At 40.6% G+C, this 12,678-nt stretch overlaps 1 protein-coding gene across 5 annotated transcripts in view; it reads left to right on the top strand.

Annotated features, from left to right (window-relative positions):
- The window catches only part of LOC137376960 (activating molecule in BECN1-regulated autophagy protein 1-like), a 577,540-nt gene that overhangs the window by 184,529 nt on the left and 380,333 nt on the right, over positions 1–12,678 (top strand). For all 5 annotated transcript variants that reach the window (XM_068045969.1, XM_068045971.1, XM_068045970.1 and 2 more), the window contains one exon: positions 3,009–3,182. In XM_068045969.1, the coding sequence (XP_067902070.1) occupies positions 3,009–3,182 (174 nt within the window). The remainder of the gene's footprint in view (positions 1–3,008; positions 3,183–12,678) is intronic.

Genomic DNA, 12,678 nt, shown 5'->3' with positions numbered 1-12,678 from the left:
TCTTGGAGTGGGACTTGCACCCATAACCTTGTGACTCAGCGATGAGTGTGCTACCAACTGAGCCACAGCTGACACACCGTAAGGGGCAACCAGTGGTTGTAGTATCTTTGTATTTTCAAAAAGTATTTGATAAGGTGCTACACAGAGGTTATGATGCAACATTTAGCCTCATGGGGTTAGGAGACAATATATTAGCATGGTTTGAGGAATGGTTAATGGACAGTAAAAAGAGAGTAGGAATAAATGGGTAATTTTTGATTTGGGAGGCTGAAACTAATGGGCTCCTGCAAGGATCAGTGCTCTGGCCTCAGCTGTTCACGATCTATATCAATGACTTAGATGAGGCGACTGAGTTTAATATATACAAAGCTGACTGGGAAAGTAAGTTGTGAGGAGGACTTACTGCAAAAGGATTTAGACAGGTTAAATGAGTCATCGAGTCATAGTTATACAGCACAGAAACAGGCCCTTCGGCCCATCTTGAATGGGCAAGAACATGACAGAATATAATGTGTAGAAATGTGAAGTTATCCATATATTTTTTAAGAGACTGGTAAATGTTGGTATTCAGAGGGACCTGGGTGTCTTTGTACATGAATCACAAAGTTAACATGCAGGTACAGGCAATTAGGAAAGCAAATGGTATGTTAGCCTTTATTGAAAAGGGTTTGGAGCATGAGTAAAAAAAGCCTTACTGCAATAGTATAGGACTTTAGTGAAACCTTACCTGGAGTACTGTGTACAGTTTTGGAATCAATTAAGGAAGGATATATTTGCCTTGGAGACAGTACAACAAGGTTCACTAGACTGATTCCCAGGATGATGGGATTGTGCTACGAAAATAGTTTGAGTAGACTGCCTATATTCCCTAGATTTTAGAAGAATGAGACGTAATCTCATTGAAACATATAAAGTTCTTAAGGAGCTTGACAACTTAGATGCTGGGAGAATGTTTCCCCTAGTTGGAGAGTCTAGAACAGGGGGGGTGGGGGGGGGGGGTCTCTTCACTTGAAGGGTTGTGTACCTTTTGAATTTTGTACCCCAGACAGCTTTGGATGCTTAGTCGTTGAGTCTATTCCAGTCAGAACTCAATAGTGTTTTGGATACTCAAGAAATCCAACGATATGGACATATGCAGGAAGGTGTACCTGAGGTAGAAGATCAGCCATGATCTTATTGAATGGCAGAGCAGGCTCAAAGGGCCAACTGGGCTGCTCCTGCTACTGTTTAATATGTTCTGTTTTTCTTTTGGAGCACATTGCAAGTGCAACTTGTGCCCTGTCTATTCAATTGTCTTATCATTTTGGTATCCCCTTTCTCTGGCCCATTGCACCAAGCCTTGCCTTTCATCCAATCAGACTTTTCTTTAACTTTTCCACCCTTTTGTTTTTCCATCTATGTGAAGTAACAGAAGATTGATCAGGGTAGTGTCGTTTGTGTATCTGGACTTTTGAAAGATGTCTGATAAACTACTACATAATAGGCTTGTTAGCATAATTTGGGCGGCACAGTGGCGCAGTGGTTAGCACCGCAGCCTCACAGCTCCAGGGACCTGGGTTTGATTCCGGGTCCTGCCTGTGTGGAGTTTGCAAGTTCTCCCTGTGTCTGCGTGGGTTTTCTCCGGGTGCTCCGGTTTCCTCCCACAAGCCAAAAGACTTGCAGGTTGATAGGTAAATTGGCCATTATAAATTGTCACTAGTATAGGTAGGTGGTAGGGAAATATAAGGACAGGTGGGGATGTTTGGTCGGAATGTAGGATTAGTATAAATGGGTGGTTGATGTTCGGCAGAGACTCGGTGGGCCGAAGGGCCTGTTTCAGTGCTGTATCTCTAATCTAAATCTAATCATAATTGAAGCCCTTGGGATTAAAGGCAACATGAACTAAATGGTATAATTTTAAGAAGGGTGCAGGAGAACCACCTGGGGTTTGCTTACAGAAATCTTTGAAGGTAGCATGACAGGTTGATGAGACTCTTTAAAAATGTCAGAGAATCCTTGATTTTATAAATAGAGGCAAAGAGTACAAAAGGAAGGAAGTCATGCTAAACTGTATGAATTACTGGTTAGGCCTCAGCTGATATTTTGCATCTAACTCTGGACACCACACTTTAGGAAGGATGTTAATGACTCAGATATGGCAGAGAAGATTTACTAGAATGGTACCAGCGACAAGAGACTTCAGTTGTGTGGAGAGAATAGGAAAATCTGGGATTGTGCCTTTCAGCACAGAGAAGATTGAGGGGAGATTTAACGAAGATATTCCAAATCATGATGGATTTGTAAAGTACATAGGGAGAAACTGTTGACACAGGTTTGAGGTAATTGGCAAAAGAACCAGAGGGGAAATGAGAAATTATTTATGCACTAACTTGTAATGATCTGGAAAGCACTGCCTGAAAGGACAGTGGAAGCAGATCCAATAGTAACTTTCAAAAGAGAATTAAATATGTAAAAAGGGAAAATTCGCTGGGGAATGGGACCAATTGGGTAGCTCTTGCAAAGTGTCGTGTTGGCCAGTGCAGGAATGGCCTCTTTCTAAGCTGGATTCTTCTATGATGTGATGAAGTGGTGGTTTGTTTCATTTCCTTCTGAGGGCAGGACCAAAATTAGTAATCTACAAGTTTGCATACAAGTAAGAGTGATTTGAGTTGAAGAATTGGACAAAGCACTCCTGCCAACCTTTGAACGGTATTAGGACATGAACTCAATGGTACTGTACTCGGATAATAAATCTTTCCAAAATGACAGAGGTTGCTATACTCTTTCTGACTACTGTATTAATACACTAATACCTGCTGTTCATTTTGTCTGCTTAATATTCATATTGTGATCCTGTAATGCTACTTATTATTGTGCTTCCATGTTTGAGATGTGTGCTGCCTTATGTGCATTCCTCATTTCATGCCCTGTGTTTGTAAATTCAGTTTTCTAGTGGATTGATGAATTATTAGCTGCACCTGCGCTAGTGGACTGAATTAAATTGAAATCCTATACCTGTACCTTTTCAGGTTATCCCCTGCCTATTACGCTCATCGGATTATCCAGTACCTGTCACGTAGGGACAGTATTCGACAGCGCTCGATGCGATACCAGCCAAACCGAATGCGAGCCAGTTTGGAAAATTCAGCAAGCAGTCCTGCCCAGCCCATTGATGGTGCTGATATGGATTTTGATGATTTTGAGTAAGTACAGATTGAATTTTTATCTGATACACATGGCATGGCTGTGGTGGTGACCTCTTGCAGTAACTGCTGAATATGGTCACTAGGTGGAGCTTTACACTATAGTGGTTAAAAACATACACTTGATCCATGTTACCCCTCTCCCCATCTCTCTTTTCTCCCTTCCTTTCATGGAATGCTCCTGCCACTTGAACTGTGGAATGCCATTGACATCAGAATCACAAGGAAGCTTAACACCACTTTGTCTCTCCTTCGAGAATGGATGGCTAGGTCTACTAAATAGGAGGGGGAAATGAGGCAAAGTGTAAGTAACAGCGAATTCAGAAGTATATCTTAAGGTAGATTTATAATCCCATGAAGACACAGCTTTCTATGAGTCACAAAACTCTTTAATGGACCATAGTCGTAAGGGTCTTAAAAAATTCTTATTGCAAATATTGTACCAGTACTGAAACTAGCATCTTTTTTACAATGCCAATTTTATATACATTTTGCTCCGGAACTATATTCTATTTGTTCTGTAACTATCTTCTGATGCACTATACAGCCTCCTCTCTCCTCCACCTCACACGTGTGCAAATGAGATTTTTGAAAATACTTTTTATGATAGAGTTGGAAAAAAATGTTTTTCTGTACTTTCAGGAAAATAACTGTCGTAATGGACTTATTAAAATGTGAAATATCAGAAACTGAAATTCCTGTGCCATGATAATTTTAATCTAGATAGAAGTTTCATCTGAGTCTCTTGTTTACAGTTCACTCCTATTTATGTCATGTGGTGCTATCTCCATGAAGCACTTAAAGATTTTTTTGGTAATGCTATAATTGCAGATCTGTTGACTGAAATGTCAATTTGGTGCAATACCTGTCCTAAGCTTTTGAATGATAGCCTGTCTACTTAAAGTAATGGCTTCGAGGGCCATCAGCTCCAACAGTTGGTTGTTGTGATATGAGGCTCCAAGGATTGTTGTTTTGCCATTACTGTCTTGTTTTGCCATTACTGTGTTGGCTGATATTACCGCCATAACTTTTGAGGTGTGATATTTTCTTCATTATATAAAGAAAATCTTGCAAATATTGAAGGAGAGTTTCTGCTTTGGTTGTAATCAGCGATCAGGGTGCAAAATGTGCTAATTTGGAGAATTTTTTTCCCTTCCCTCCAACTCATTTTCATATTGCCAGAGGTAAACTCTGCCATGAATCAGCGCAGTTGGGCAGCATTTTGGAACATAATTTAAAAGAAATACAGTTTTTGCTTCATAAAATATTCCTTGACGTAGTTAAGAATGGTAACAGTGCCATTTGATTGATAAAACTGACACAAAAATAACCATTTTTATTCAGTGTCTAGTCTGCTACCTGTAAACTGATTTTAAATAACTGAAAATGGCTTTTAAAAAACTACAGAACTGTTTTCTAGTTATATTGGTGTACAGTACTCAGATTTTTAATAAATAAAAAAATTTGAACTAATTAAGATGTTCATGTGCCTAAAAGAACCAGCTTAATTTGCAGAACCTCCTTGAAGGCATGCAAATGGGCGTAATTAGCGTAAACTCGCAATGGTGATTAATTCTATCTGAGGGTGTGGTAAGTTTTGTGGCTTGACCATCTTTGAGTGCAATATTTTTTAAACTAGCATAAAAGATTGTGGAAACTAAATTTTTGCTCAATGTAATTTGAATATGAACTTTCAAGATCCTTTGCTCTGGTATGGCCGCTTTTGGAGGAATTGCTTTGGAGAAAACTGTGCAACCTAGCAAATACTCCATGCTTCCGTATATTGAAACATAGAAACTTACAACACAGAAGCAGGCCATTCGACCATTGTGCATGCGCTGGGCTTTTTGAAAGTATAGTCGTGCTTAGTTCTGTGCATCCCAATATTTGTTCATACTTGGTAAATTCCTCATCCTCAAGCTGTTCAATTTCCTTTTAACATTATTTATGGAATCAGCTTCCATCAACTTTTCAGGTCTTGTTCCAGATCCCAACAACTCCTTGGGGAAAAAAAAATGCTCCTCATTTCCTCTCTAGGTCTTTTGGCAATGATTTTACATCAATGACCTTTGGGTATAGAACCACTCTCAAGAGGGAATCGTTTTTCTCTATCAATCAGAACCCCTCATCATTTTGAAAACTTCTGTTAGGTCACCTCTTTAATCTTTTCTGCTTTAAGGAGAATAGTCTTTTCCAACCTCTCCTCCTAACTGGAGACCCTCATCCTTGGTAACATCCTGGTAAATCTCCTCTATATCCTTTCTAGGACCATTGCAATCTTCCTTGAAGTATGGTGCCCAGAATTGTCCACAGCACACCAAGTGAGGCCCAACTGGTGATTTATAAAGTTCTAGCATGATTTTGCTTTTATATTTTGTGCTTCTATTTCTAAACCCAAGAAGCCCATATGCTTTTTTTAACCACTTTACCAATTGTCACATTTAAGATATGTGTATATGGACACCATGTTTCCCCCGCTCATCTACTCTCTTCAAAATCTGTTTATACTGCCATTTATAGTATGCTGTTTTTCCATGTTAGTTCTCTCAAAGTGTATCACTTCACATTTCTCCACATTGAACTCCATCTGCTATGTTTCTTAGCGCCTTTCATGACTTCAGAACGTCTCAAAGAGCTTTACAATTAATTATTTTTTGTGCTCAGCCTGGATGTTTCAGGAGTGCGACAGTGAAATTGTCAGCATTTGCTGTCGTTAGTCCTCTGAATCTGATGGCAACTTTTGAAATCTGCACATGTGCAGTTAAGTGCAGAAGTCTAGAAGTTGCTGTCAATGTTTCTATGCTTCTCCAGAAGGTGCACTGTTGTATTGCCCCCAGAATGCAATCAATTCGAAACCACTGAACTGACGTGAACTTCCACTCTTTTTTGCCATTAGTCTTGCTGTAAGAACTCTTGTAAAAGTTGCACCTTGTTCCCTGTTGTGTAACTGGGTTTTTAACAGTGTACTAAGTTCATAATTAAAGATAAATAGCCTCACTGAACTTGGAAGAGTAATTTTACATTTGTAACATGTCAAATTTCTTCATTATCATAAAATTCCATTATTTTTACTTTTTTCTTGAAAATTTGTTTGATATTTTAGCTTCCACCTTAACCTTGTGTATGTCCCAATCATTTATTTCGCTGTCTGTAAAATTTAAAACTAAAAGTGAAATATTTAGTGCATTTTACTTCCTGGATTGCTGTCTAATAATACTTCAATATGATTGGCTGCTTACCCTGCTTGATAACATCGATTTTACTGAATGTCTGCAGATCCTCATGACTTGGCGCTGGATTCAAGAATTTTGTGAGCAGCTTTCTTTGAGATCAGCACCAAGTTCATTCTTATTAATGTATCAACAATTCTAGACACCTGTAGATCATAGGCTGGCATCCCACCGCATATCTTAAACTCCTCAAGCACTTCCATGTATTATTGATTACTTTGCAGTGCAGTGATTTGTTGTGTCTACAAATCCAGCAGCCATTTTGGTCACAGCAACATTTCATCAATGGGATCACTGATCAGTTAGTTTGTTTTTGCCAGTGATGATTGAGGGAGAAATATTGGTCAGGGTATTTTTTTTAAATTCATTCATGGGATTTGGGCGTCGCTGGGCAGGCCAGCATTTATTGCCCATCCCTAATTGCCCTTGAGAAGGTGGTGGTGAGCTGCAGTCCATTTGAGGTAGGTATACCCACAGTGCTGTTAGGAAGGGAGTTCCAGGATTTTGACCCCGTGACAGTGAAGGAACGGCGATATAGTTCCAAGTCAGGATGGTGTGTGACTTGGAGGGGAACTTGCAGGTGGTGGTGTTCCCATGCATCTGCTGCCCTTGTCCTTCTTGTTGGTAGAGGTTGCGGGTTAGGAAGGTGCTGTCTAAGGAGCCTTGGTGCATTGCTGCAGTGCATCTTGTGGATGGTACACACTGGTGCCACTGTGCGTCGGTGGTGGAGGGAGTGAATGTTTGTGGATGGGGTGCCAATCAAGCGGGCTGCTTTGTCCTGGATGGTGTCGAGCTTCTTGAGTGTTGTTGGAGCTGCACCCATCCAGGCAAGTGGAGAGCATTCCATCACAATATCACAACATCCCCCTTTCTTTAAATGGAAATTTCATAAATTATAAGTTATGTACATAATGAAATAGGATAGTTGCGAACAATATTTACACATATTAACTCTCATATTCATTAATCAAGTGTCTCTGGAACATACAGGTGGTCTGCTGACTTGAACTGATCTTGTAACTGAAACTTTTCTGAGATCTGGAATTGTCAGTTCTTTTCTCGTAGATTTGGACTGACAGTTATCTTGTACTGGAGCTTTGTACGTGTCATTTTTCTGAATTCCATTCTTAGAGTTTAAATGTGAATGTGTTCTTGACGCTATAGGACTGTCAGGCATGATGATGTTGGATAACGCAGCTGACATCCATTCCTTCTCAATGTCGCTCCATGTGGGGTGATTACTTCATATGACCGTGGCTCATTATAGATCTTTGAGACTCGCACAGGGAACCATGTCTTCTCTTGCGGGTGGATCACGGACATTTTGTTGATGAGGTAACTCCACGCCTGCATGCTTGTCATATGTGATTTTCATTTCTTCTTGTCTTCCCAATAATTTGTCTTGGGCTGATGATCTTATCAAGTGATGACTCTGAAGAGTTGACCTGACTTGCCTTCCGATCATGATCTCTGTTCGGGATGGCAATCATGTATCTGGGGGGGTTGTTCGTAGGTGCAATATTGCTATTTGGATATCTTGATTGGCTTCTCTACAATTCACAATTCGTGACTTTACTGTATGCACCATCCTTTCTGCAGACATAGTTGGGGAAGGGATCATGTGAGAGGAGATGTAAAGCGAAGGGAAAGAACAAGGTAATAGAAGAGGGTAGTGATTTGGGTAATGATGACCAGAGTATGGTAGGAAGGGATAGAACATACAAACTTGAGTGCACCAGCAGGTAAGGCTAGAGACTGCAGAAATGATACGACAGAGTTAAAGGCTCAGCATCTGAATACGCACAGCATTTGTAACAAAAGGGATGTATTATTAGCACATATAGGAATAAATGTGTATGACCTGATAGCTATTACAGAGACATAGTTGCAAGGTGTCCAAGGCCGGGACCTAAATATTGAAAAGACAGGAAGCTAGGAAAAGTTGGTGGGGTAGATCTGTTAATTAAGGATGTCATTAGTACAGTAGTGAGCGATGACCTTAACTCGAAAGAGCAAGATGTAGAATCAGTTTGGGTAGAGATCAGCAATAGGAAAGTTAAGAATTCACTTGCGGGAGTAGTTTAAAGGCCTAGGAATAGTTATTACACTGTAGGACAGAGTATACAGGAAGAAATAAATGGAGCGTGTAAGAAAGGTACCACAATAATCATGGGTGACTTCAATCTGCATGTAGATTGGCTGAATCAGATTGGCAAAGGTAGTCTGGAAAATGGATTCATAGAATGCAATCAGGACAGTTTCTTAGAGCAGTACGTTCTAGAGCCAACTGGGGAACAGGCTATTCTAGTCCTGGTAATGTGCAATGAAACAGAATTAACCAATAATCTCATGGCAAAGGAGCTTCCGGGCAACAGCGATCATAACGTGATAGAATTTCACGTTCAGTTTGAAGGGGCACAGTGTGGGCCTAAGACTAGTGTTTTAAACCTAAATAAAGGTAATTATAAGGGTATGATGGTAGAGCTAGCTAAAGTGAATTGGGAAACTAGGTTAAAAGCTATGACAGGAGAGATGCAGAGGCAGACTTTTAAGGAGATATTTAATAATGCTCAACAAAGATTTATCCCAGTGAGAAAGAAAGACTGTTTGAGAAGGATGCATCATCTGTGGCTAAATAAGGAAGTTAATATAGTATCAAATTGAAAGAAATTGATAGTAATATAAAAACAGATAGCAAGAGGGTCTACAAGTATTTAAATAGGAAAAGAGTAACTAAAGCTAGCGTTGGTCCTCTGGAGAGAGAGTCTGGGGAATTGATAATGGAAAACGAAGAAATGGCAGAGACGTTGAACAGGTATTTTGTGGCTGTTTTCACTGTAGAAGATTTAGAAAACTTCCCAAAGATACTTAAAAATCAAGAGGTGAAAGGGAGGGAGGAACTTAAAACAATCACCATTACCAAGGAAAAGGTGCTGGGAAAACTATTAGACCTAAAGGCCAACAAATCTCCAGGACCAGATGGCCTGCATCCTAGGATCTTAGAAGAAGTGGCTGTAGAGATAGTAGAGGCATTGGTTATAATCTTCCAAAATTCGTTAGATTCTGGAAGGGTTCCATCAGATTGGAAAATAGCAAATATAAGACCTTTCATTCTAGAAAGGAGGGAGGTAGAGAGCAGGAAACTATAGGCCAGTTAGCCTAACATCTGTCTTAGGGAAAATGCTAGAATTTATTATTCAGGAGGTTATAGCAGGATACTTAAAAAAATCATAATTAGATCAAACAGAGTCAATATGGTTTTGTGAAAGGGAAATCATGTTTTACTAATTTATTAGACTTTTTTGAGGAAGTAACAAGCAAGGTGGGTCAAGGGAAATCTGTAGATGTGGTGTAGTTGGATTTCCAAAAGGCATTTGATAAGGTACCACATCAAAGGTTACTAAACAAGATAAGAACACATGGTTTAGGGAATAACCTATTAGCATGGCTAGAGTATTGGTTGGCCAACAAGAAGCAGAGAGTAGGGATAAAGAGATCATTTTCAGGTTGGCAAGCTGTAACTATTGGGGTGCCACAGGTATCAGTGCTGGAGCTTCAACTATTTACAATCTATATCAAAGACTTGGATGAAGCGACCGAATGTGTGGGAGCTTGATGACACCAAGATAGGAGGGAAAGTAAATTGTCAAGAGGAGGTAACAAGTCTACAAAGGGATATAGATAGTGAGTGGGCAAAAATTTTGCAGATGGAGTATAATGTGGGAAAATGTGAACTTGTCCACTTCGGCAGGAAGAATAGAAAAGCAGTATACTATTTAAAGGGAGAAAGATTGCAGATCTCAGTACAGAGGGATTTGGGTGTCTTGGTACATGAATCACAAAAAGGTAGTATACAGGTACAGCAAGTGACTAGGAAGGCAAATGGAATGTTGGCATTTATTGCAAGGAGAATCAGATATAAAGTAGGGAAGTTTTACTGCAGCTGTACAGGGCCTTGGTGTGACCACATCTGGAGTACTGTGCACAGTTTTGCTCCCCTTATTTGAAAAACTATATAATTGCATTAGAAGCAGTTCAGAGATGGTTCACGCAACTCATTCCTGGGATAAAGGGCTTATCTTGTGAAGAGAGGTTGAACAGGTTGGGCCTATACCCAGTGGAGTTTAGAGGAATGAGGGGTGATCTTATTGAAACTTATAAGATTATGAGGGGACTTGATAGAGTGGATACCAGGAGGATGTTTCCTCTTGTGGGGGAGACCAGAGCTAGGGGACACAGTTTAGGAATAAGAGGTCTCCCTTTTAAAATAGAGAAGAGGAGAAATTTTTCTCAGAGTCGTTCGTCTGTGGAATTCTCTTCCCTAGAAAGCAGTGGAGGCTGAGTCCTGGAATTTATTGAAGGCTGAGTTAGATAGATTTTTGATAGACAAGAGAGTCAAGGGTCGTGGGAGCAGACAGGCAAGTGTTGAGACCACAACCAGATCAGCCATGATCTTATCGAATGGCAGAGCAGGCTCAAAGGCCGAATGACTTACTCCTGCTCCTAAGTCCTATGTCCTAGACCGTTTGACCTTGGATGATACAAGATGATGTAACATGATTTACAGCCCATTTTGCGCACATCTTGAAATGGTTTACTATGGACTGTTATCCAACAGTATTCTCTCCAGGGAACCAAAAAGACTAAAAATTGCACTCATCATGTTTGCTCCAGATGCAGGAGATCCTCAGGGTAGTGTCCTAGGTCCCACCATCTTCAGCTGTTCCATCAATGACGACCTCTCCATCATAAGGTCAGACGTGGGGATGTTTGCTGATGATGGCACAATGTTCAGCACCATTCACAATTCCTCAGGTACTGAAGAAGCCCATGTCCAGATGCAGCAAGACCTAGATAAATCCAGACTTGCGCTGATAAGTGGCAAATAACTTTCGCGCCACACAAGTGCCAGGCAATGACCATCTCAAACAAGAGACAATCTAACCATCTCCCCTTGACATTCAATGACGTCGCTGAATCCCCCACTATCAACATACTGGGGGGTCACCATTCAGCAGAAACTGAACTGGACCAGCTAAATAAATGCTGTGGCTACAAGAGCAGGTCAGAGGCTGGGAATTCTGTGGCGGGTAACTCACCTCCTGTCTCCCCAATGCCTATCCACCATCTACAAGGCACAAGTCAGGAATGTGATGGAATACTCCACTTGCCTGGTTGGGTGCAGCTCCAACAACACACAAGAAGCTCGACACCATTGTGACGAAAAAGCCACATGCCAATTGGAAAATATTAATTTCGTTATGAGACTTTTTTCTACTGGGCATTATTACAAATAATTTTTTAAAAACATAACAGAATAGATAAAGATGGCCATGCACAATTTGCATATGGGAGACAGAAGTGATTACCCAGTCTAGCCAGAAGAATAGGGGTGCGCTCTGATTCAGTCACCTAGAATGGTTTTGTCAATGTTGGTTGTCAAAATCCAGCGATACCTATTGACTTTGAAATAGCCAAATCGCCCACCCCCTCACCAAGTATGTCTGAACCTTGAATTTCAAAGGTCATTCCAGAAACTTCTGTTGCAAGCAAAGAGCTGGTCACATGACATAACTACCTGTGTAACTGAGAGTTTGTGATTTGTGCCTTAGAAAGGTGGCAGCAACTGAACTCCAAAGAAGGAAGATCTCTCTCTCTCCCTGTCCAGCAAAGTCCCAAGAAAGCCTCAGCTGCAGCTAAATCTCAAATCTACAGATCCTCGCAGTCATCAACAAGGAGGACAAATTAAGTCTCTCTTCGGCCTTCTGGAACCAGAGAAGCAAGCCTGAATTGTGCATGTGGCTAAGCGAGGACCTCAAGACTTCAATTTCAACTAAGGACACCAGGACTAAACTTCCGTATTTAAATTCCATTTTTATTAAGGACTCTACTCCAACCTCCCAACTCTGTCTTTTCCCGTCTGTATCTATCTGTGTGCGTGTGTGCCTCTCGTAGGAATGGGAGTGTGGATACGTCACGTATTTTAATATTTTTAACCGGTTTAGATTGATAAGGTTAATAAACTTACATCTTTTTTAAACTCGAGAAAACCTGTCCTGATTGATTCGTTTACAATTATAATTAGAGGAGCAGGAGCAAGTCTCACTGAGGTGATAATTTAAATCACTATGTTAAAAGGATAGACCATGTTGCAGTCAAGCCAGAGAAGGAATGAAAGGGGAGCCTGATACCCCTTCCTCACCTGGTTGTAACACCATCCAAGACAAAGCAGCCCACTTGATTGGCACCCCATGCACCACCTTCAA

This window comes from Heterodontus francisci, chromosome 14, assembly GCF_036365525.1.
Source record: "Heterodontus francisci isolate sHetFra1 chromosome 14, sHetFra1.hap1, whole genome shotgun sequence".
NCBI classification, from domain to species: domain Eukaryota; kingdom Metazoa; phylum Chordata; class Chondrichthyes; order Heterodontiformes; family Heterodontidae; genus Heterodontus; species Heterodontus francisci.
Note: the sequence above shows the minus strand (reverse complement) of the source record. Positions and strands in the feature narration are given on the sequence as shown.